Raw genomic sequence first — 27,020 nt, 5'->3', positions numbered from 1 at the left:
TCAGATAATGCACCTGATGAAATAAAGGCACACATACATTTACATTTCAATACAGGATTGGTTATTTGACCTTTAGTCTTGAAGATATGACCAAGTCATAGGAGCATGACAGGTTGCAGTTTTTTGAGTTCAGGAGGGAATAACTGCTCACAAGTCTGTTTTCTTTCTTTCCTTTTTTTCTTTTAAGAAATTTATTTTTTAATTGAAATGTATTGATTGTACATATTTTTAAGGTATAGAGTTATATTTCAATACATGTATACAATCAGTAATGACCATATCAGTGTAGTTAGCAAATTTATCAATGCAAAACCTTATTTTTTCTTTGTGATGAGAATATTTGAGTTTCTCTCTTTTAGCCATTTGAGAACATACAATAAATTATTGTTAATTATAGATACTTAGCACTTCTGTACACCACTAGAACTTATTTTTCCTGTCTAGCTGTAATTTTGTGTCACAAAGCTGTTTTCAATAGTTTTCTTCCTGAGGAAATAATTCCAGAGACTGTCCAAAGCTCCAGGGAAGATTTATTCATTCCACATTCCATTTATTATTGGTCACTAATTTTCCTTTCCTTTTCTGGCTTTTGATTCCTAATTTTATCACCTTGACTTAAGCCTTGGGTCTGTGCTGATTTACAGCCCAGTGCTGTAAGTCTATCGCCATATGCCCGCGTGTACTGGCTGGCATGTTATTCTACTGCCCTCATCCCACAGATGACTTTTAAACATTTTTGGGGGTATGGAATTCTCTGTTGAAACAAATTATTTGGATTGGAATTATGGGTGTATTCAGGTTGAGGGGTGTAGATGCTGTTACTGGTCTTAAAGAGATTGTATCGGATAGGGCATATGGCTAGGTGGAAGGTCAGCCAAAGATAAGTCAAGTGCATTCAGTGACCAGAGACAGTGCATCCAAGGCAGAAGGTCAGCAGGAACTGAAATCAGGTGCTATTATACTGTATCCATACCTTATAGTGGATAAAGACAAGTAAATAAAACACCACAATAGTGATTCAAATGTAAATAAGTATGAATCATCACATTCTCCTAAGACACCTTCCTTTTGGTTTCAATGCAGAATACTAAAATACATTTTTTAGAGGGAAATCTAATCTATGTTCCTTATGTTTTACTTATGCCAAAGAAAGGTATATGCAAAACCCCAGCTAACAGCAGTTATGAATAAAATTCTTTATGTGTCACAGGGAAAGTACTACCATGGAATAAACCAAAGTGAAGTATAGAAGACTGAAAATAAAAAGGAGTGGTAAGTGTGTGGGTGGGGAGGGTCACATGGGTGCAGTGGTGATGGGACAGGGGGACCTTAAATAATCAAAGTACAGCTACCCTTTGCCAAGAAAAATCACAGCTGGTAAATGCTCAGCCCCAAAGACTTTTCAAATTTCTAGGGGCTCAGCATGATCAAAAGAGAGACAATTTTGACTGCTCAGTTACACAACTTCTCTATCATCGCTTCTGGTGATGGAAGAAGCTATGTCCGAAGGTACGGGGATATACGAGGAGGTGCCATCTCAGTTGAAAAGCAGTGCAGGTTACTGATGTGGAAAAGAGAAGAAAGATGGCATTCTTCACTGCTGCTTTTTCAGTTTTTTCAAAACACCTGTGAACTCTGCACATAAAACTTTAACCAATTACCATAAAAAAATCACTTTTCCAAATTGTTAATCTCTACCTACAGTAACATAATATTTATTATATCTAAACTACTTCTTTTAAAATTTTGCTCATTCTTTTTACCTCTAGCACTCAACATTCATTCATTTATTCATCAAACGTTTATTAAGCCCTAACTAGAATTACCGTTTCCACTACCACACGGATACCACCACTACATGGGCCACAGTGTTGTGAAGGTTGTGCTCAGAAAGTATATGCTGACCAATTGCCTTCCTTTATCTGATGTTCTTTAACATTACTTCCTAATCGTCTTTAATCTGACTGTGGACGTATGCCCAAACAAATTAAAAGGATGATTTCTGGGTCTCCTCAGAAAGGATCACCTGCAAAGGTCCAGAAGCTTCCCACAAAAGAATCTACCAGCAAACAGCCAAAGCCATATGACTGAGCTGGAGATCACAGGACTCGGAAGGACTTAAAGTGATTACTGAGTTTTTATTATTATTTTTTTATATTTAAAGACACATTTCAATTTTTGTAGGGCATCATCAGAAACTGCGCAATTTTATTTTATATGTCAAAATATACACAAACATGTAATTAATATTTATGCTGTTTAGGGATGTTTGCGGTGTTGGTGGATGTGTTCTCTACTCCTGGGAACCCTGAAGGTTAGCATCATAGGTGCTCGTCCATCAGTCACTACCAATTTCATCAGTTTCATTGGTAATAGGAGAGCCACTTATGAATATTTTCTTGCCTTGTTTTTGCAATCTGGTTATACTGTTGATATTCCTGGATTATGCATTTCTTCCCATTAACGTCTTGAATAATATTTTATAACAAAACAAAACAAAACATCCCCTTCTCCCCCTACAAAAAGACCAAAATTTACTTTGCATGGCCACATTAGCATTTTTACTCTAAAGAATTCAGCATGGCTTTAAAATAAATCAGCTCTGTGTAAAGGAATTTCTTTTTTCAGTTCTAATTCCTTCAAATTATAACTTCACAAAAAATTGTGCTGGGGCTAGGAAATTAGCAAAGATGGGATGGGGTACATACAGATGAGAATGACCAGGTTTTTAAAATCTTCTGGTGAAGGTTTTAAATGACACAAGTTTTGTGTTCATTAGCAAGGTGGCACTAGAGGCATTTAGCTGCATTTTATAGCAGTATTTTAACAGGCAGCAGTTTCTCCTCTTCTATGGGGAAACTTGATGCCCTCTTATCTCCTGGTAGTTCTCAGTTTCCCAGGTTGATTTGGCGTGACCCTCATGGCTTTCCACAATGTTCCAGTCTAATGCACTGGTCTTTCTTGTTAGTCACTCAATAAAATATCTTCCTTTACATTACATTTCTGTTTTCTTTTGCTCAAAATATCTGCTCAATAATCACCCTCTTTCATTTCCTCTTTGGCCTCTTTTTGCTTTCATGGTTTACTGTCATGAGCCATGTAAGTCACCCTTATCCCTGTGCTTTTTGGCTCTATCGTCAACTTGCCCAGACACTTTCTGCACTTGATGCTGTGAACAACATCTATAAATCTTCCTAAATCATGTCAAGAATGACTCCTAACCAGAGCATGGTAGAATGCAGATTGCTATTCTTTCAATGGTAAAAGCTGCAGAATTCAATGCTAAATCATTTATCCTGACTTGTCTTGTCCTCTCTGTTTTCATTCCTCAATAATATTGAATGTTTAGCTTCAATTTTCTGTGTTTGTGATTCTCTTCAAACTCTCCTTCCTTCTGCTTTTGCTTATAACATAAAAATAAAATTAACTTGGTAAATTATAACAATGATATATGCTCATGGTTAAGAAAAAATCAAACAATACAGAAAGGTATAATGAAAAAAAGAGTCCCCCTTTAGCCACTCTCTGGCCCCCTGTCCCACTTTCCATAGGTAATTAACTCCTGCTGACCAATCTGGGTTTATATTTTGTGAAGTTTGCAATGCATATATGCATATGTTAATTTACAAGATATTCTCCTAGACTCCTTTCTTCCTACAGATAGTATTGCATATTGTACTTGTTTCTTCTTTATTCCTTTCTCTATTTTCCATATGACACCTTCTTATCTGACACTTAGTCATTTCACAATGATTTACAGAGCACCTACTGTGTGCCAGCACAGGGAGTATCAAAGTAAAACAGAAATAGTTCTTGCCTTCATGAAGCTTATAGCTCTTCATCTTTAAATTTTTCTAGCATTAATCCTATATCCCTCTTTTGCTTAATCTTCTAACTTTGACTTGCTAACTATCATGAAAATTATGTATAGAATACTTCATAACTGTGTGGATTTTTCTGTCACAATGGATGTAATGTTGGTCATGCTTTTGTAAACAATTTACAATCAAATTGGGATTTTCATATGTGCTTCTGATTTTTTTTAGATTGTATCTTTGTGTACTGTGATCATCTTTATCTTTAGTTTCAATATTCATTAGTTGATCAGATAAAAACAATGTGTTTGCTTTTTATTTTGAGAAATCAAACATGTATGAAACTTTAAAAAGTTTGTGGGAAAATGGGATTAAAATACAAAAATAAAAAATATGAACTGTATTTCTCAGCATAAGCTCCATAAAGTTCAAGACACTCTTGTAAACAATGAGACCAGCCATTCAGTCCATCCCTACAGAGCTAAGGATGCTAAGAATTTAACCATGTCAAAGCAGCCTCTTTTACATTATTCACTGAAGAAAAATGGGTGCCTTTTTAAAGGTTTTTAAGATTAGAAAACAAAAAGAAGTCAGAAGTAGCCAAATCAGGACAGGAAGGTGGATGCCTAATGATTGAATCAAAATTATTGCAAAATCACCCTCGTTTGATGAAAGAAATGAGCAAGAGCATGGTTGTGGTGGAGAAGGACTCTCCAGGGAAGCTTTCCTGGGTGTTTTTCTGTTAAAACTTTTGCTAACTTTCCAATAATAAGAAGAAGTTATCATTCTTCAGCTCTCCAGGAAGTCAAGAGGCAAAATGTCTTGAGCATCCCCCCAAACTGTTGCCATGACTTTTGCTCTTGACTGGTTCGATTTTACTTTTGCTGGACCCCTTCCGGCTCTTGGTAGCCATGGCTTTGATTGTGCTTTGTCTTCAGGATCATACAGGAAAGGCCCATATTTTATCTCCTGTTACAATTCTTCACAGAAATGCTTCAGGATCTTGACCTCACTTGTTTAAAATTTCCATTGAAAGCTCTGCTTTTGTCTGCAGCTGATCTGAGCACAACAGTTTTGGCGCCCATTAAGTGAAGTTTGCTCCACTGTAATTTTTTAGTCAGAATTGTATAAGCTGAACCAACTGAGATGTCTACAGTGTGGGCTATTTTTTCTGCTGGCAATCATTGGTCCCCTTCAATCAGGACATGAACAACATTAATTTTTTCCTTGCAAATTGACGTGGATGGTCTGCCTCTGTGGCTTTCATCTTCAACATCTGCTCGTCTCTTCTACAAACGAGTTATTCATTTGTAAACTGCTAATTTCTTTGAGGCACTATCCCATAAACTTTTTGTAAAGCATCAATGATTTCACCATTCTTCCACTCAAACGTCACCATAAACTTGATGTTTATTCCTGCTTCAGTTTTAACAGAATTCATGTTGCTATGATATGGGCTCGTCTCAAACTGATGTCTTATCCTTCATAGTGCCTCAAACTAGATCCTGTTCAGACATGTTATAACAAATTAGTATAATTTGCAAAAAACTTTCACAACCCATGCATGGTTTTTTTCATGGTATGCTTTTTCCATAAACTTTTTACAGACCCTTTGTATATGCTGGTATAGTCATATAATCAATAGCATTCTATTATACTTAATTGAACATCTTTATTCCTACCAACACTGATGTTTTAATAAGAATTACACTAAGCAACAAAAAAGTTATATTTGAAGTATACATACTTAGGCTTTTACAAATGTGAATAGACATTCTCTTCTGAGGTGCTAACTCGGCCTTTATGTATGAATGAAGTACTTTGCATTATTCTCCTCTGTCAAATACTGGTGAAATCCTTTTGTGCTTCTGCCACTATCAATCTTCTGTCTCCATTACTTTCTCTTTCTTGTCCTCTGTTGCACTGGGCTGTCTCTGTCCAACAGTACAACTTTTAGCATCTTATTCTTGATACATGGAGTGACCTCACTGCCTCTTGATGAGATAATGTAACAGTCTCCAATCATTTTCACATAAAAGAAAATTCTGTAAGTTTTAGCTCTGTATATGTATTTGCCAAGAAACTGGTTTATTTTTATTTCAAAGTATTTGTATGTGTGTATTTTTTTTTTTTTTTTTTTACTTAAAACACAAGTTTTTATCAGAGGAAACAATTAGTGTTTGGTTCTATAAACTATTCTAGAAATCACAGTGCACCCCTGTTTTTCTGTTGTTGACATATTCTTCCAGGTCGAGGAGCACATTTCCCTACCTCAGGTAACCTCAGCTAATGCCTGAGCACAACTTCTCTCTTCCGGATCACATCTCTTTCAACCCAGCTCTTCCTTTGTTAAAGCTTCTTCTAACCACATTCCCCACTTTATCTGTTCCTCATACATTGTCCAAGTAGAACCTCCTTAGACAGTAAACAAAAAGTCCTTCATCATTTTCTGGTTTTCTGGGACATTATCTGTTTCCACAAACTAATAGAAACTTAGTTTTTTTCCTAAGGGTATCAAAATCCTTATATTTCTCCAAGGGAATTCACTTTCCTGTTTCTATACTCCCAGCACATGAAGCAGAGTCCATGGGTATCATCAAACACGGTTGACCTGCCCTTTCGAAATTCCCAGTATAGACTAAGATTGAAACATTTGTGATGTCCCATTTACTTCCAGAATATTCATCCTTTTATGTCAATGTTCTCAGCCCCAGACTGAAATGGTTTAGTTTCTCTGCTCCAATCCCTGCCATCCTGCAGCACCTCTACGAGTAAAAATAAAATTTAAACAGAACAAAACCTATAGCATTTCTCATATCCGATGGCCACCATTTTTGGTGGCATAGTCCAATAAGGTTTTCACTGGCCTTATCAGGCCTTCCACTCTCCTTCCCTTTTCTAGCTTCCCTTCACCTTATTAGCTCTGGGTAGCCTGACTCTGATTCTTGAAAGCTTTCACATGAACTGCCTTATTTTAATCTTTGATCTCAGTATACAGTAAGTGAGCATGCTGACTTGAGGCTGAGGAAAGGCAGCTCTAGGACTGGGTCCTTAAGGAAGGAGGAAGACTGATGCTATTGCTTTTCAGAGAATTATACTCTTGTCCAGTCGTTTGGCTCTTTCAACATGAGGGCATTATTTGAACTTCCTCCCAGGCTCCTCACCATCCAATCCTACCACACTGAACTGCCAAATTTGACTAGTACAAACCATCACACTCAACGTGGAAACTTGAGTTTCTACCAACCTCTCATGTCCACTGAAAGAAATGACCCATGGTGGGCAATGATTCTGTGGAAGGAGTAACTTTGGATTGATGACATTCATGACTAGAATCCCAATGCCTCTTTATTCATCTTTTTTTCTCTTTGGATTTCTTACTCACGTATTTTCTACAATACTGACTTTTCTGTTCTTCAAGGACCATTTCTACATATGCTGCCTATATCTCAAGTTAATATGCTCACCCACCAGTGTGCTGCTATCAGAGCCATGTGGGGTAAGCATCCCCACTTCTCTTATACTGTCTGTGTCTTCTCTCTTCACTCCTGGCTCTGAAAAAGAAATGCACCTCCTCTGGGCTAAAGAAGAATCCAGATTTCAAGGTAGAAAGAGCAGATGGAGAAATGAGCAGAAGGGGTAAAAATGTAGAAAAGTAGAAAAATCAGAAATGGAGGCAAGTATAGATGACTCTCCTGAAATGTGTAGTCAAAGGGAAGAAAAATCTGATAGTAGAAAAGAGCATAATTGAAGGAAGGATTTCTACAATAGAGAAAACTTGAGTTAATTTGTAAGTTGATGAACTACCCCCGATAAAAAGGAAACAACTAATACAGCATGTCCCAAAGAGCAGAAGGTCCTTCATCTCATATTCTCCAATATCTTTCCTTGTATCTCTCCCTACTCTTTTTTATGTATTTTAAAGTATCAAGCACCACTCATTGAATATAAATATGGTCAATAAACATTTAACCAATTGAACTGTGCCAACTACAGATATTGGACTACTCAAATTATGAAGCTTAAGACGTAAGTCGGTTTCTCTTGAAAGGTTCCTGCTTTTGTTTCAATGACACTTCCCACCACCACCATCTTCTACGTTGTAAGAAAAGTGATCAAGAGGAGAGTGACTCCCTTACCATCCTTGTTTATATCGATCTTATGAAACACCAAGTTGGCGAATTCCTCAGGACTCAGCGTTTGCTGGCCTTTGATGGCTTGCACAGACTGCAAAAGAGACGTTAAATCAGAGAGTTCAACTTTTCTGTAAGCAAATACATTTTGTAACATTTCTGTCCCAATGGGACATAACCTTGGGATGCATTAATGTCAGTTTATGCTACCCAACCTGTTTCAGTTATTAAAAATAAATAAAGAGAAAAGATGGGCATTTCAGTCTTGGGTAATGAGGCTTGGAAACTAAATTAACTGAGTAAAGTCTGAAGTTTTATTTTATACATTAAAGAAGAGACCTATTCAACATATTACATAACAAAGATACAAAGAACCCATTAGAGAAAGTATTGTATTGGTCATGGTCATAAGAATTCTGGATCCAGAAAGCAGACATTGTTCTCAATTTCAGACTCTTTCATTTGAATCTCATGGATGACTGTAACAGGATAACTGGAACTCTGTAAGAATCTAAGGCTTCCTCTCTGGCTTCTGCCACTGTCACCTCTGGTTCTTTGTGCCCTTTTGTAGAAAGATTGGCTGGGAAGACAGATATATATGTCTTAGAAGAATGCCGAATTTCTCTCACATTCTGCCAGTCACTTTTCATGATAAAAGCAATCAGGAGACCCAGGGCAAATGACATTTCCAGCCTTCTTAGATGGAAGATTTATCCAAACCTCTATCCCCAATGTGATTAAATTAAATGAGCCACATTTGACAAAGATATTCATAATAAAATAAAAGGGGATTAGTCATCTGGGAATTTGGATATAAATATCTTGATTCAACATGAAGTGAAAAATTGCTGGCAATGTATTTCAGTTAGAGAGCATAGTCTTATTTTATTGCTTTGAAGCATAATTTATTGTACATATTCATGGGGTACAAAGTTCACTATCAATAGCTGTGTACAACATGTGATGGTCAAATCAGGATAGTTAGCTATTCATCATTACAATACGTAATCATTCTTTGTGTTCATTAACCAATCTTTCATTAATTTCTCATTACTCCCCACCCCCTTCTGCTTTCTGCTTCTAGTAACCACAGTTTTGTTCTCTCCTTCTAAAAGTTCAACATATTATTGTGATTGTTCTCTCTCTCTCTCTCTCTACTTATTGTTTATTTATTTATTTATTAATTCAGCTTGCACTTATGAGTGAGGACATGCAGTGTTTCTTTTTCTGTGACTGGGTTGTTTCACTCAATGTAATTTTCTCCATGTCATCTACGTTGCTATGAATGGTAGAATTTCATTCTTTTTTATGTATATGTACCACATTTTCCTTATCCAGTCATCCACTAATGGACATTTAGGTTGTTGGTTCCATAGCCTTGCTATTGCAAATAGAAATGCAACAAACATGAGATGGCAGGTTTCCCTCTGACACGTTGATTTCCATTCCTTTGGATATATACCCAGTAGTGGGATTGCTGGATTTTATGGTAGTTCTATCCATAGTTGTTTGAGAAACCGCCATACTGTTCTCCATAATGGCTGTACTAATTTGCAGTCCCACCAACAGTGCAGAAGTGTTTCTCTTTCTCTGCATCCTTGCCAACATTTGTTATTCTATCTTTTTGATAATAACCAGTCTAACTTGGTGAGGTGATATCTCAGTGTGGTTTTGTTTTGCATTTCCTGACGATTAATGGTATTGAGCATCTTTTCATTTACCTTTTGGCCATTTGCATGTCTTCTTCTGAGAGATGTCTATTCAGCTCTTTTGCTAATTTGGATTATTTGATTTTTTACTGTAAAGTTGTTTGAGTTCCTTGTATATTCTGGATATTAATTCCTTGTCAGATTTATAGTTTGCAAGTATTTTCTCCCATTCTGTAAGTTGTCTTTTCACTCTGTTGTTTCCTTTGCTGTGCAGAAGCTTTTTAGTTTGATTTAATCTCATTTGTTTACTTTTTCTTTTGTTTGTGCTTTTGGAGTCTTATTCATAAAGTCTTAACCCAGACCTACATCCCGGGATACTTCATCTATGTTTTCTTCAAAGTGTTTTAAAGTTTCCGGTCTTATATTTAAGTCTTTAATCCATTTCGAATTGATTTTGGTATATGGTGAGAGGTGCAGGTCTAGCTTCATTCTTCTATGTATGGATGTCCAGTTTTCCCAGCACCATTTACTGAAGAGGGTCTCCTTTCCCCATTGTATGTTCTTGGTGCCCTTGTCAAAGAGCATTTGGCAGTAAATATGTGGGTTGATTTCTAGGCTGTGTATTCTGTTCCATTGGTCTGAATGTATGTTTTATGTCAGTACCATGCTATTTTGGTTACTATAGCTTTGTAATATAATTTTAAGTTAGGAAGTATAATGCCTCTGGCTTTATTTATTTATTTTGCTCAGGATCACTTTGGCTATTTGGGGTCTTTTGTTGTTCTATATAATGTTTGGATTATTTTTTCTATTTCTGTGAAGAAAGTCATTGGTATTTTGATGGAGAGCTCATTGAATCTGTAGACCACTTTGGGTAGTACGGACATTTTCACAATGTTGATTCTTCCAATCCATGAACAAGGAATATCCATCTTTTGGTATCCTCTTTACTCTCTTTCAGCAGTGATTTGTAGTTCTCATTGTAGAGATCTTTCACCTCCCTGGTTATGTTTATTCTTAGGTATTTTATTTTTTTGGTGATAATTCTAAATGGGATTACTTTCTTTTTTTTTTTTTTAATCTTTTTCGTGACTGGTTAGGGGATCGCCCCGCACCGTGCTCAGCCAGTGAGCGCACTGGCCATTCCTATATAGGATCCGAACCCACAGCAGGAGTGTCGCTGCGCTCCCAGCACCGCACCCTCCCGAGTGTGCCACGGGGTCGGCCCTATATGGGATTACTTTCTTGATTTCTTTTTCTGATATTCATTGATGGAGTATAAAAATGCTACTGATTTTTGTATAAAGAAGAACAATCCAATCTCAAAGTTAGGAAATGAAAAGAATTAAAAACAGAACAGAACTAAATGAAATTGAGACCAAAAATACTATACAAAAAAACAATGAAAGAAATGAAAGAAAAAGTCATTTTTGGGGTGAGAAGATAAATAAAATAGACAAACCATTAGTTAGGCTAACTAATAAAAGAAGAGAGAAGACCCTAAAAACAAAAACCAGAAGTGACAAAGGAGACATCACAACTGGTACCACAGAAATATAAAGAATCATTAGAGACTATAATGAACAACTATATGACAATGAATTTGAAAACCTGGAGGAAATGGATAAATTATTTGAGGTCTTTCTATTCTTTTGATGTAAGCATGTATTGCAATAAATTTTCCTCTTAGTACTACTTTTGCAGTCTCCCATAAGTTTTGGTATGCTGTATCATTATTATTAGTTTCAAGAACTTTTTCACTTCCTGTTTGATTTCTTCTTCGACCCATGGATCATTAAACATTAAATGTTGTTTAATTTTCATGTATCTGCATGGTTTCCAAATTTTCACTTGTTATTGATTTCTAGTTTTAATCCATTGTGGTCTGAGAAGATGCTTGAAGTGATTTCAGTTTTTACTATCTGTCTTGACGCTTCCCAAGCATTGCTAATTTTGAATCCAGAATTAACCATCATAAAGAGAACCACTCCTGGCCTTAGCAAGTCCAGGTCTCACAGATCTCAAATATAGAGCAATGCTTAGAATAACTGTTACATACATGTAGCTTCACATTAGGTAAATGTTTTCAGGGTTTCTCAGTGTTTTGGTAGAGGCTTCCAAAGCCTAGAAAATGTGGCTAGATGACCAGTATCCCCACATCTAGTGATACTACAGCAGGTATAGAAATCATAATTAACAATTGTAAAATATCAATTTGTCTATCACCCATTTCCAGGTAATATAAGTGAGAGTGTTTCTCAACATCTGCACAATTGGCATTTTGAACTAGACAATTCTTTCTTGTTCAGGGTTGTCCTGTGCATTGTTGAATGTTTAGAGCATCCCTGGCCTCTAACCAATAGATGACAATAACCACCTATTCCCCACTCCTCAATTAACCAAAATGTCTCCAGTCATTGCTAAATGCCCACAGAGTAGGGGTTCTCCTGGTTGAGGACCACTGCTCTAGGGCTGTCTCCAGCCTTCTTCTCCTGAGGTTCCCTCATCCCTCCAGGTGGCCCTGCTGGACAAGATCTAAGGCAACTCTCCGTCAGCTTCCTCTCATGGTGGTCCATACCTGATTCACAGAAAACAACTTAGCATCCTTTGTCTCAACGACTTCTAGGAATGCAAGTATTTCCTAAAATGGACCCCTGTACTTTGGGCCATAGTCTGCTTCTTTACACTTCTCATGCATGACTCAGACTCTCAAACACTGTGTCCTCAAGACTGCATGGTATACCACCTCTCAATGACTTCCTCAACTCACCGTGTTATTAATTTCGAGGATCCTACCCAAGACATTCTCCTCAAAAAAATCCTTCTCAAAACCCCTTCCCTTGAGCATTTTATACCCTCGAAGGGAGATGTAGATGTAACTCCTTCTTTTGTAAACCCTGTCAAGGAACTCCATACTCCAGTATTCCAGTATAAGAAATTCCTTTTGGATCTCTTGACGACTGAACTGAATTCCATTTTAACATCCTTACTGTATGTAGAGAACTTAGATTATATAGTAGATATTATTCTTTACCCTGCTGTTTTTTTCACTTGACATTGTAAAGAAAGTATATTCATAGGCCACTAATTTTTTAATAAGTATATATTTAATTGCATTAGTTTATTTAAACATTTTCCTCTTTTAGTTTAGTTTAGTTTTGTTTTTTTACTATTTTAAGTGATTCTGTCATTAAACTTTCATCCTTTTTAGCTGGCCAAAAGTAAGTAATGCTTACTCTAAAGTAAAGATCAACTTTTAGCCTCTTCATGTGGGTTATCAAATTTCTAGGAATTTTATATCCATATATACTCTCTCTACAGTATGTAAGGGTTCCCTTCTTACAGCTCTCTTGCCAGAATTAGTTATTATTGTTTTTAGTATTTATTAATTGAATTGGAGACCAACGATATCCAATTATTAAATTAATTTCTGCCTTGTGCTTATATTATCTGTTTCAGTATTTTCTTATTATTCCTTTCTAAACACTTTAAGGAAAAACTTTTTTTCCTTAGTCTTCTTTCTTTTTAATTGGTTATGAATATTCATGAGATATGAAGCTGATTGTCACCCCTCGTGCCCAAGATGTGAAGGCCAGATTCATACTGGCAGCACGCCCATTACCAGAAATTGCATTTGTACCTAGTGTCCCCCACCCGATTATCCCCAACTTCCATCCCCCTCCCCCTTCCCCACTTTCCACTTTGTAGCCCAAGGAATGTTCTCTCCCTCTGCAAGTCCGATGCACTACTGTGGTCTTTCTTTCCTTCCTTCTTTCTCACTAAGCTCCCACTTATGAGTGAGCTCATGCAGTGTTTATCCCTCTGTGCTTTGCTTATTTCACTCAACATAAGTCTCTCCAGGCTCATCCATGTTGTTGCAAATGGGAGTATTTCATTCTTTTTTATGGCAGAGTAGTATTCCATGGTGTATATATACTACAGTTTCCTTATCCAGTCATCCACCAATTGGTTCCATGTCTTGGCTATTGTAAACAGAGCTGCGATGAACATGGGAGTGCAGGTATCCCTTCGACTTGATGATTTCCATTCCTCTGGGCATATACCCAGAAGTGGGATTGCTGGATAGTATGGAAGATCTATCTGTAGTTGTTTGAGAAACTTCCATACTGTTTTCCATAGTGGTTGTACAAATTTACAGTCCCACCAACAGTGCAGGAGTGTTTTTAAGGAAAAACTTTTAGGGAAAAACACTTTAAGGAAAACTCACCTTACAGAAATATTTATCCTTCCTTGATTCACAAACTTAAGTCATAGATTTTTTTTATTTTTTTGGCATCTGGCCAGTACAGGGATCCAAATCCTTGACGCTGGTGTCATCAACACCATGCTCTAACCAGCTGTGCTAACCAGCCGGCCCCAAGTCATGCATATTAACTAATGAACATCTATGCATATTTTCCCATAAAATTTAGATAAAATCACTTTTATCCTTTGGTTCTTCCTAATCTTCTGAGAATATGATGACCTTCTCTTTCCCACCAAAATGCATAACATATAGGCAAAATTTCACCTTCAATTTCAAGAGCTTCAAGGATTACTGACAGCCACAGATTCTTAGATCCCAGGATAAAAACCTCTGTTCTGAGTAATGCTTTGGCATCATCCCCTAAGTTTTGTATGCATTATTTACTTTCTAATTGGTTTTAGAATAAACTGGGGTATATGTATTTAAGAAGATATTTTAAAGTTTACATAGGGTGAGGCACACTTTACAGAATATTTTTGATTCCCGATTTGTGTTGTAACATGTGATATATGTGCAGAATTTCTGAATTTTAATGCTTACAAAGTTCAATTGCAAAATGCATCTCAGTACCTTTTTTGTTTGTGTGTGGATGATCTATGTGAGATTAAAATGGTACCAATATTGGTATTATCATACCCTTGAATTATTTTAAATGTTGCTTAACTCTACATTTGCTTGAGATGTTTAATTATAATTGTAGTTATACTTTCTCATTTTCCTCACTAGGTATTCTCACTATGTATATTTCTACTATGTATTTTGTTTGTAACTCAGCTCTTTCATCTATAAAAGAAATAATTTGGCCCAGATCATTTCGAAGAAATCCAATTCTAACTCTCCTTGTTTCTATGTTACAAATTCAGAGTTCTGCATGCATCATGTTTATTACACCTCTTACTTTCATTCAGGTACAGAGTCCCATTTAATAATTTCTTACTCTGGGATCCACTTTATCATATATCATGATAATAACTGTCCCCTACTCCATGGGGGGATGGTTTATAAAGGCACTCACTGAACTTTAGAGAGGGAAAGAATATGAGATTCCAGAAGCATCTATTGGAAATACTTTAGTCTGGCTTCCAGAAAGATTACTCCTGACTCACCTTCACTCTTAGTCCATGTCTCTTGCTATATATATATAATTTTGTATTTTAGCTGCTGCCCAGAAGACTTTCTGCACTTAGGCAGAGAAAAGATCAGTTGTTTTAGAACATCATATTTATTTCATTTTTCATCTCAATTCTCTGCTAAATTTGTTAACTTCAGGGTGGACTGCACCAAGAAGAAAGTGGTGATTTGCAGTTGCAAATTCACAAATGAATAGGATAAATGAAACTTAAAATTGTTCAGCAATTCAAAATGTGTATCCCAGGAAGAGCCAACCACACAGAGGGGTTTCACCTACTCCATAGGAAAGAAAATTGGACTATCTAATGACCTGCAAGGGATACTTTACTACTTCACTTACCATGAAGATGTTCAGTAGTTCCTTTTTGTCAACAGAACCATTTCCATCAGCATCATATAGCTTAAAATACCATTTTAATTTTTGCTCCATTTTTCCTCGTACAACTAGATTTACAGCAGCAATAAACTCCAAAATGTCAATAAATCCATCCTATGGAAAGCAAGGGAGAAAGGGAAATAAATATTTAAGAATAATTATTTTCTATTTGAGAAGTCATCATTTATGAGCAGGACCCTTAGTGTAATTTAATACAACCCACAAGACTTTAGCATAGAATATTTTCCTGGTGCTTCATTTAAAAAAATGCATAGGTAATGTGTATAGAAATAAGTAACTTTAATAACTAAGTGCATTTTTAATAGGTATTACTTTTTAAAGCAGCTTTAGGTTCACAGAATAATTGGGTGGTAAGTGGAGATTTCCCATATGACCCCTATCCCCATACATGCACAGTTTCCCCCATTATCAACATCTCCCACCACAGTGGTACATTTGTTTACAAGTCATGAACCTATATATATATATATATTTTGTGACCGGTAAGGGGATCGTAACCCTTGGCTTGGTGTCATCCGCACCGCGCTCAGCCAGTGAGCACACCGGCCATCCCTACATAGGATCCGAACCCGCGGCCTCGGCGCTCCCAATGCTGCTGCACTCCCAAAGCCGCTGCGCTCCCAGCGCCGCCCTCTCCTGAGTGAGCCACGGGGTCAGCCCATAAACCTATATTAACACATCATTGTCACCTATAATTCATAGTTTAGATTAAAGTTCACTTTGGGTGTCATACATTTTATGGGTTTGGATAACGTATAATGACATGTATCCACCATTATACTTGGGATGTCAAGGCGTATGTGACATAAAGTATCCCTCCCCCTTGAAAATAAAGGGCTTTAGAATTATCCATCTGTAGAGTAATATGTGTTTATTTTGAGTCTCAAGCTTTTGTGTCTAGTTCCACCAAGTCTATAATGAAAGCAACTGAGAAATCACCAGTAGTTCTGGAGTGTAAAGCAAAGCCTGCTTGGCTAGTTAATGGCTTTTTTTTTTTTTTAAATAAGATAACCACAATGTCTCAGATGTTGGAAGCCAATGTGCTAATTACTATAGCATTGTCTTCAAATTTTATTATACTCATTTTCTACATTGTGGATGTTTTACTTCTATAATAAAAAAAAAGAAAATATTTTAAAATTATTTTAGTACACTTAGGTGTTAGATTTTTATGCTTTATAAGGTAAGCATCTTTGCTCCATCAATAACTTCAATGTTTCTTATAAGAGATAAGATTTCTTATAACAGATAAAAGTCTAATTGAATATGTCTCCTAAAGGAAATTTGCTCAAATGCACAAAATGTAACTGGTTTTACCTTTTCTCCATCTACCTTTCCTACTGCTTGCTACCCATTCACCTTATTAAGCCTCTTATTAATCCCTAGCAGAGCTATGGCTGAGACAGGGAAATATGTTATTATAGAGCTGAAATTTATTTAAGATGACATCAACACATCATATCTCCAGATTCAACAAGACGTGACTATTATCTTTCAGAAACAGAACCAGAGGTATGGAATATAAAAGCTGGGTGGATTGTTTCCAACAAGGGGTACATTTGCTCCCAGGCCTTCATTCTGGGTCTTTAGGGCTGACCAATTAATACAACTGTCTGCTGAGCAGTTACTGTATGAGTTTACCAAAGGGTCACAGAAATACCCTCCCTGCAAATATGGCTTGTTATTAAGGTGATACTCCAGAGTTTCTGTAAAAACCTTTTATTCAATGATGGGTTGTTTCACTTTACAAGTTCCACCTCAGTGATCACATTTTTTGTTGTCACCTGCATGATGAATGGCAACTGGCTAGACTGAACAATGTTGCCTTTAGAACACTTGGTGTTTTATTATTAGACACAGTGTTTGGGTTGCCCTAACACCTTCCAATACAGGCTTTAATAGCTTTGAGCAAGCTCTATCAGAAGATGAGCATAAATATTTTCACTGTATTGTTTTCAAATGGACAACCTGGTTAATCTATACCCAAAGCTGATTATAGGTGAGGAAACCTTTCTACTTCAACAAGTGCAGCCTCTTTCAAAAGCTTCTGCAAGCAAAACATTTCCTGTTTTCATTTCTGCATTCTGTTGTGCAGTCAGGTAAATTAAGCTTTACAATCGACAGCCAACTCCTCTTTCCTGTTATCTTTTTGTTAAGATTTTGTAGAAATTTGCATTGGTGAGATGACTATGGTAAATGCGATTTAATAGCTTGCATTAGTGTTGTAGAGGGTTTTAGGTAAATGCCTATCTTGTAAATCAGAAGAAAAAATCAATTATTATCTTCAGTTAATCTATAGATTTCAAGGACTGCAGGGGGGGGATAATTATCACTGAGAAGGTAAGGAGATGTCCCTGCAAATGTGACTTGGAAGAATGCAACAGAGAATGTCCGAAGTCTTTTTCTTTGGAGTGATCCAAGGGAATGCTCCTGAGCTCCTATTTCCACAGTTGAGCTCCAGGGGCCCCTGTGGCACACAGACTGTCTGGAGATGTCTGGATCTTATTGGCCCATAAACTCCCTGCATCAGAATCATGTGGGAGGTAATGAAACAAGCACATTCCTAGATCCCCATCTAAAAAAACAGCATCAAACTTTCTTGGTATGTTGTCCAAGAGTGCATTTTACAATGTTCCCCAGGTCTTACGTATCCTAAGATTTGGGAACCCGTAACCTCAGCTGTTTTTCTTATCCACACCTTTCTTGGGAGGCAATTTTATCAGCTAGCCATCTCTCCAAATGGTACACGTGACTTGTTCCAATATGAATTTATGTAAGACTAATTTAAAAAATTATGACCCACATGGTTCAGTCTCAGAATAGCGACATTCATAAGAATACAGCCCAGCAATCGAAAATCAATTAACTTAAAAATAGCAGAAGGTCCTTACTTGTGTTTCTGGAACAAACATGAGTTGTAAGACATTTCATGGGATTCTTCACCACACTGTCTTCCTCTCCTACCTCCACATACACCCCGTTCTTCAACCTTCAACAATCTCCCTTCCCTAGTTCCTCCACCTCTGTCCCTACCACGAGGATGTTACATCCTTTTACCTCACCAATTTTTCTTGTAATTTTGCACCACAAAATCCTAAAGAATTCATTTGACAATGACAGAATCCTCCTTCGAAGTTGAGGGAGGGGAAGGAATTAAGAGCATGCAAAACCAGAACTTACTCAAGTGAGCCTCAGGAAAAAGGAGTTTGAAAACATACAAACAATAATAATTTTAGTCACAACACATTTATAGATTTATACATCATATTCTGGAGTGGATTCCAAGGAAGAGTTAAAGAGGGGTCAAGCACGACAGCCTCCCAGGCCCCTAAGGGAGTTTGGCTCCATTAATATATTATGAATCATTTTGTAGAGTGGGGGAGGGGGAGAAAAAACATAAGCTTTCTCATGGTCTCTAAAACATATGGAAATTATGAGCACACTTTTTACATCTATAAAAGAGTATAAAAAGATGAGAAAATATAGGGGTGGTGTTTTTTTCTTTCTACCACTAAAGAAAGGAGATTTTAGAAGTCTGATATAATCAAAAATAAGGAAATCAAGATCATATAGCAATTCTGTCCAACAGAAAATTCATAGGTGGAATGTTTGTTCTCTAGGCAATGTTCATGACCAGCCCTAAATCACAGCTATTTTTAGGATATGATGAATTTGAAGTGCAGGTAGAAGGTTAAATTAAAAAGCTTATGTGCATATGAAAATAATTGTGTTATTATTCGTTGCTAAGTATAAGAACTACCATTAGTTTTTAAGAAAAAGAAGGAAAACAAAACAAAAAAAAGCCTACGTGCCAAGCACTGTGCTAGTCATCTTCCCTGAATTATCCCTAATTCTAACAGTAACCTTGCCAGTAGTACTATTATTATCTCACAAAGGATAAAACTGGCTTTCAGAGAGGTTAAATAAGCAAATTAAAGTAACAAAATGAGGATGCTCCAGGATTTAAACTTAGTCAGACTTGCTCTAAGGCCTTTGTTCCTTGTACCACACCATTACCCTCAGAACTCATGACAATTGACTTCTCTTCTAGAAGAGGTGCCATAGACTTGAATAGAGGGGGCCCACCCCATGCAGTGTGTTATTCTCAATTCCTGTGTGTGAGCTATTCAGTAGTAGATAGAATTGCACAAAGTGAGGGAACTAGAAAATGCTTGGAGATGAAGGTGCTGCACCTTGGAGCCTATTCTCCCTTCATACCTGCTGCTGCTCAAGGAACATCTGGCCTGGGTGCAATAAGCTGCTTAGCCTCAGGGAGACTTTGAGCCCAGAGGGCTCTAGGGCCACCACTTCCGGGCCCTCGATCACCCTACCCCTAGTGCCGCCTGGCTCAGCAGGAGGAGAGGTGTTCGTTCTCCCCTTCCCCTCTCCTGCTCCCTGGTGTTTATTCATGAGCATTTCTTCTACACATTTATTTTTATTTGGTTTATATTTTTGGCAGCTGTCCACTACAGGGATCAAACCTGGACCTTGAGCTAAGTGGCCAGCCCTCTTCTACATATTTTTGAATCTTCAGCCCCCCTTTTTCTCAGCTTCCCTTTCAAGTCCTGATGTGTTCATCCTTGTTCTGTCTCAGCTGATCCTGTTCTTAGTCTTCACCCATGCTCTTGGCCAGAAGTCCACAGCCTTCTTTTGCCTTCTTTTGAAGACTGTTCTTGCTTTGGTGAAGCATTCCCTGTCCCCTCTCCAGGGCCTCACATCTGCATTACAAGCCTGACTAATCCCTCCGCTCTCCCCACTCTGTGCAATCACTGGGTGAAGCCTCACTGCAGATATCATTTCATATGCCCAATGTGGTCACACCATGGCTCCCTCTCTGTTTGCCCGAGTGACCCTGAAAACAGATCCTAAAATGTTATTTTAGTGTATGTTAGAGACACCCGCTTTGGGGTTTTTCCAGTGATGGAGCCATGAATTTTTATAAACTGAGTAATAGTAATGTCATTAGGAGAACTTGACTTCATTTTATTGATTCAAATCCTAGAATGTTGCCTCTAGAAGTAGTCCTTCATTTTCAGACTAGACTGGTAATAATAACAATTATAATAATAGTAATCATGACAATAATGATAATTATTGGTGTTAATGGAATACTTGCTATACTTATAAAGCCAGGCATTGTGCTTTGCACATATAAGCTCATTTAACACTACAAAACCCTACACAGTATTAACCAAGAGCCATAGCATCCTGAGTTCTAGTAACATTAAGACTGTGGAAATAGAAAGAGCAACTAGTGATAAACCCCATTTTTTTTCCATGTACACACTAATTCTGGAAAACAAATAATCCAATTCCAACAAAAATTCACCAAACCATAGACCCAATTCAAAACAATTTTCTCCCACAGCATTAGCTTTTCCGTTACTTTTCACAGCATGAATTTTCACAACCCTCTAATCTGAAGACATTTAGATGTTTTCCTTGTTTACATATGACACTTTTCATGACATTTAACAGCTGTGGTAGGTCAGTAGAGATGTCTTCCTGAAAATGGTTACTCAGATGGTCAGAAGGAAGGAAACCCAGACAGCTGGATAAGCACATTATATGACTGATTAATATTTGACCGTGATATTTAATTTACATTTTAGAAACTTCAAAAAAAGCAGGCATATGTAATATAAAGGCCACCCCTATTGTGTTAAATACACACTAATCTCTTCTGTGAATTTTAAAAATCTGTACGGGAAATGTTATATTCAGAATTTATAAACTAGCCCATTTTCACATACAGATACTAATATTAACAGCAAACATAGTCTCTATCAGGCATGGAATTGCTGAATGTCCTGAGGAGAGGTTTGCCTCTGTAAGATCAGAAATATACTGCTGGCTTAGTAAATTGGTTCTGTAAAGTGTTCTTTATGCAGATCAGACATGGTTGTCCTAGACTTGACCATGACAATACAAAAGTCAAGGGTTCTGAGACAAAGACTTTTCATAATAATTGTGATAATTGTCAAACAAGCTCTTGATTATTATATAGGTTTCCTGGATATCAGCAAGCTCTAACTACTGCCCCCAGAATGCAGCCAGCTCAGCAGGTGTCTGGTCATGGTGAATCAGAAGTTAGTCTCATGTAAGTTTTGGAAAGGCAAGACAATTGTTTAAGTTTGATCACTCCCAAAAGAGCTAACAACCAAAGAGCCAGGACCATCGCAACAGTAGCATTTTGCAAGGAACTTCCTCAGGTAGCCAACACAGGCTTACTCTTATAAGCATCTGTCTCCCTAAACTTTTATTGCAACAAACAAAATAAAACCCAGCCTCACCCTAATTCAGTCAGCCATCCTCCTAAGACTGTTTTATTTCCCATGTAAAAGCCTGGATCTTTGTTCCTAATGAATAAAAGAGGTGAGTTGAAGATGTAAAAAATGGCAGAATCGATGGAGAAATGGATATAGCTATATTACTTGCTTCAAGGCTGTATTTTTTACTAGGACGGTACCTAAAATAAGAGTGAGAAAAATATCTTCTAAATTGGTAATTTTGGACCCAAAATCCCCTCCCTATACGTATTCATGGTACACAGCTCTTTAGTGACAGAAAAGGGCTTGGAGCCCAGTTTTTTTTTTCCCCACTTTAACTGGGATCTTTCTGGGTTAGCAGTGGAGTGCACGTCAGGCTGCCCATTAGAATCACCTGGCAGCATAAGAATAAAACATGATTTTGATTCAGTTGGTCTGAAGTGGAAACCCCGTCACTGGTATTTTTACTAATGCCCCCAGGTGCTTCTAATATGTAGCCAGATTTAAGAACTGCAGTGTCAACAGATCTTGTTAAAGTATGTGAAGTATGACAGCTTACATTTAAATGTATGTAAGCATGTAAAGTTAATGTCTTTAACAGGTGAAATTCTGTGAGAAGCTCAGCCAAAATATTGATAATTGTTAGGAAAATTCTTTGTACATTATAATGTATAAAATGCTAAACAAATATGAGGCACTTTATTATCACCAACAAATGTTTCTTGAGGGCTTCCTTGCTAGTGGCTCTGAAATAAGTAGCCTTGGACTTTACCCTAAAGAGATTACAATTTAATGGTTTATAATCTAGTAGATGGTCATCTGTTTCCAGTAAATGTGTCTTATGGATAGCAGCAGTAATTGTGGTCACCTTGTAGGCCAGATAAACTGACAGAGTGATAGGTTGCAGGGTAGCTGGGGGTTAATGAATGGCAGCAATTAGGACTCGAGTTAAAAGCCAAGTGTCCTGCTCCAATTTTTAAAGGCTCCTACACAAGGAAAATCTAAGGAAGCAGATAACCAAAGGTCACTCCTGAATTTCAAGTAGAGCTGGGGCTCCCATGCATGTGTCCTCAGTCACAGAATGAAATTCCGTGACTGGCAACCATTGCAAGAGGCAAATATTGCCCAAAACAGCACAAATGAATGTCCAAAGCACTAGGATAAATTAAAGATGAGAAATGCAGGAAAGCAACCCCTGCTCCTGTATGAACACCCTTTCATTTGGAAATATTCAAACTTGATAAGAAGTACTGTTAACCTGCACTGTTATCAAACCTGTGGAGGCTAAGGTCAGACTTAGATACACATACCATCCCTTTTTTGACTCTATTGCACATTTCTTCAAAGTTCTTTCACCTACATTATTTTACATAAGTTCAATGATAATGCAGGAAGAATAGGTCTTGTCCCAGTTTTGAAAATGAAGAATTTGAGACACAGAGAGTTTAATGTCCCTGATCGAGATTACACACACAAGTAAGGGTCAATGCTGGGACAGGAGCCCAGAAATCCTGATTCTTCCCAAGGTGTGGCCTCTCCTGTCCTCTTGTGCTATGATTCACATTATAAAGAGATTCACCAAAGAACTCATTTAAAAAAACAAAACAAAACAGCAAGGAATTCTGATACATTAAAACTAAGATGTAGCTTATGAACAGATTTATAGGTAAACAGCTACCACATACCATGTAGCAGTCACTATTCAAATATCATAGCCTGCATCTTCCCTCTTCCTGTAACAGCTTCAACACCCATGTTCTAGGAATTCACCCACTCACCATTCCCTCACTCTGATTCCGAGGATTTGTCTGAGACTGCTAATTTAAAATAAACACCTGAGGATGGGAAGAAGACACAACAATCACAATTCCTTGAAGTTGTTGAGACAAGTGAACAGATATGATGTTGATGGGCAGGAAGAGGGAGAGGGAGGATTTGGTAAAGGGACACAAAAATCAACCACATTGTATATTGATAAGTAAAATAAAATAAACACCCGAGAATTCGCTTTGGCTGCTTTCTTTTATCTCAGTGTTTAGATGTATCCTGGTGCTGACAACTGTTCTTCTAGCTTTGAATATCACTCCACTTCTCTGAATGTATGGGTTTCTGTTCCAAACCCACACATTCATAGAAACCATTTACCCTCCTCATTAAGACCTTTGGAGTCCTATTAGAGGCAAAGACTTTTGACAGTCTTTTAGACCGTATTTCCCTCTCCGTTCTTTCTGCCACCAATAATCAGGATTCTGTTACCCCAATTATGTCCATTAGAAACAGCCTCATACCAGCCTTTCTGCATCCGACAAATGATTATTCTTAGAGGAGTTTTGATCTAATTTAAGAGCCAACGATGGTACTCTATTTGGATAAAACCCAGATGCCTAGGTGTGGGCATGAGGCCCACTGATTTACCTTCACTCCTATTACAGCAGCAAGAAGATGGAGCCCGAAGGACCAAAGGCTGACTTTCTGCTCTGAGACTGCAGGCAAGTCACTTGCTCTGAATGTCCCCTTTCTCAGCTATGATGTAAGAGGAACGTAGTCCTGACAACAGGCTGGTTATCTATATAGAGCAGAAGACAAAGTTGTGTGTGGAGACCAGCTATGCTCTGGCAGCAACTCTCTGCCTTGGCTAGGCCCCCATATACCTGTGTACCTTTCTCTCTCCTCCTCGATCTGTTCTCTTCATTGCACTTCTTGACTGCTTTGTTAAAGGTGCAGCACCACACAGTTTAGGGTGCAGCCCATGGACTGAGACTGCCAGCATTCCAATCCTGCTGTGTAGTTTTAGGCAAGGTATTTTAACCTCTCTGTGCCTCAGTATCCTCACTATAAAATGGGAATGATAAAAATAGTACCTATTAAGAATATTGTTGTGAGGTTTCTATGAGATAACTCATGTAAGGAGCTTAAAACAGTAACTGGCACAGAAGTATTTTTAGCTTTTGTTAGTAATAATCCAAATTATTCACTTCTTTCAGAATCCCAGAATGCCTCAGCTTCTCCAGAAAGTCTTTCCTAAGTCTACCACCTAGTTTTTGTTACATCTACTGATCCCAGCAAATGTACCTTGGATAGCACAGTCCTGCTACAGCCTGTCATATTATACTGCCTTGTTATATTCTTCAGTTATTTAGGCTCCACATAACGTTTCTCCTCAACTAGATTGTAAACTCTCTGAAAACACAGAAAATCATATCTTCTACTTACTCATCCATCCCCAGCCCTATATACCCTCAATATCTGAGTGTGATTTTGCTATAATTATCCACCCTGTTGGGATGAGATTGAACAATTCCCCTGGCCAGCCCTTCCAGCTGGGCCAGCCTATCTAGGAAGAGGCTGCACCATCAATCACATTACCAGGCATACTTTAAAAGCAGCCCTCTAATACCATGAACTGATTGGGAATGTTGAAACTGGAGAATTAGTACAATATTTTGCCTTCTCTCAATCTTTGATTCTTTATTTACTTCCTTTGCATTTTTGAGTATGTATCTATCTTTTCCACTAGAATGAAAATTCATTTAAGGATAGGGTCCAATTCTTATTCATCTTTGTGCCTTCTTTCCACCATGCATCCAGGTGCTCAATAAATATGGTGAATGCAGCAGGATAATAATACGTGTTGATGATGCAACTTTGCTCCTGATAATCACTCCTATCACCCAGCTCCCCCTACATTCATAAAGACAATCATTGCCTGAGAGATAAGTCATTGTAGCAGAAAAGTGGAAATCAAGAGTTCTTAGCTCTTGATTTCAATAGCTTAAGCCATTTAAGATTCAGGGCATAGAATTTATGACATAAACAAAACATTTGGAAGAATGCACAGTTAGAGGCGGTTTCTCTAGTTTCTCCTAGCCCAAACTAGATAAAGATTTCATAGGCTGGAGAGATGTGGAATAAGGGAAGGAAGGCAGAGTTGCCAGTCATTGGCAGAGGGAGGCAAGGACACTGCCTTGTGAGTGTCAAGAATGGTTGAGGAGTGGGTGACGGAAACACCGGGTGGGTTTGGCAGATGTAAGAGCAGAAGCATCTGTGATTCATTGCCTGGGGAGAAACTCACCAAGTTCCCCTGCACCTAGCAGAGCTTGGGAGAAAAAGTGTTAGGGATTGTATTAGCCCATTTTTCTATTGCTATAACAGAATACCTGAGATTGGGTAATGTGTAAAGAACAGGTTTATTTGCTTAACCTGGGACAGTTGCATCTGGCATGGGGCTCAGGCTGCTTCTACTCACTCACTATCCTCACCCCCTAATGAGAGCATTAATCCATTCATGAGAGATCCACCCCCATGACCCAAATAGCTCCCAGCACTGCCACATTGATAAAATTGATCAGATTTCTATGACTGATCATGTGATCAGGTTTCCATGTGAGTTTTTTCCACATGATTGATCATGATTGATCAGATTTCCACATGAGTTTTAGGGTGACAATAACATCCAAACTCTGTCAAGGAGTATCTGGCCAGACAAGACCGAGCCAGCCAAAGAGGCTCCCATGTCCAGCAGTATCAAAAGCTGAGAGAATCTGACTCAAGAGGCCTGCCTGTGCAAAGACCCCAGCTCTCTGCGTGAATCAGGAGATGAAGAGAGATGCTGTCTCAGCAAATACCAGTGGGGATAAATGTTCCCCTGGCTCCTGTTAATATTTTGAGGTTTAGATGCACACTTGGGGTTTACGTGCAACCTTAGAATTCAGAGGGAGAGACTCCCTGGTAAACTGAGGACTCAAAATATAAATTAACTTCGTTATAGAAAATTAGGGGCCGACCCCGTGGCGCACTCGGGGGAGTGCGGCGCTGGGAGCGCAGCAGCACTCCTGCCGCCGGTTCGGATCCTATACAGGGATGGCCGGTGTGCTCAAAAAATGACAAAAAAAAAAAGAAAGAAAATTAAAGTTACATTTCTTGAATGCCTGAGTATGTGAGTTGAAATCCTTACTAGCTACATAAGTAAAAAAGGATGTTTAATATCCCTTGAGATAAAGACTCCAATTAGGCACTAAGTTACAATTTGGAAGACATAGTGGCCCTCCTTGGTATAAATGTGGAAGAAAAAAAGGAGGGAAGAAGAGAAAAATGGAAAGGGGAAAAGTGTATATATAAAAGTGAGTTGTTACTCCCCTTTTATTTTATTTAAATCACTCGGTAAATATTTGTTCACCATATACTGTATGCCACCATGCTAGCTGTCTGTTCTTGGGAAACATGGAATTTGAAGGGTATGATTAATCATTTCATTCTTCATGTTTCTGCACTGTTGTTTCACATGGGTGAATTAATGCACTTCCTTCTCCTACAAAGAGAAAGGAGACATGAGGAAGAGCAAACTGAAGCTCAGAAAGAA

At 37.9% G+C, this 27,020-nt stretch overlaps 1 protein-coding gene across 2 annotated transcripts in view; it reads right to left on the bottom strand.

Moving 5' to 3' along the window:
* Positions 1-27,020, bottom strand: part of GUCA1C (guanylate cyclase activator 1C) — a 38,639-nt gene that overhangs the window by 574 nt on the left and 11,045 nt on the right. The window contains exons 2-3 of one of the 2 annotated variants that reach the window (XM_063097699.1): positions 15,336-15,485; positions 7,955-8,042 (exon numbers count right to left, since the gene is read on the bottom strand). In XM_063097699.1, the coding sequence (XP_062953769.1) occupies positions 7,955-8,042; positions 15,336-15,485 (238 nt within the window). Of the gene's footprint in view, positions 1-7,914; positions 8,043-15,335; positions 15,486-27,020 lie in introns of both variants that reach the window. The other variant, XM_063097613.1, reaches the window with a different exon arrangement.

Source organism: Cynocephalus volans, chromosome 1 (genome assembly GCF_027409185.1).
Source record: "Cynocephalus volans isolate mCynVol1 chromosome 1, mCynVol1.pri, whole genome shotgun sequence".
Taxonomy (NCBI): domain Eukaryota; kingdom Metazoa; phylum Chordata; class Mammalia; order Dermoptera; family Cynocephalidae; genus Cynocephalus; species Cynocephalus volans.
This window is presented reverse-complemented; position numbering and strand designations above follow the sequence as displayed.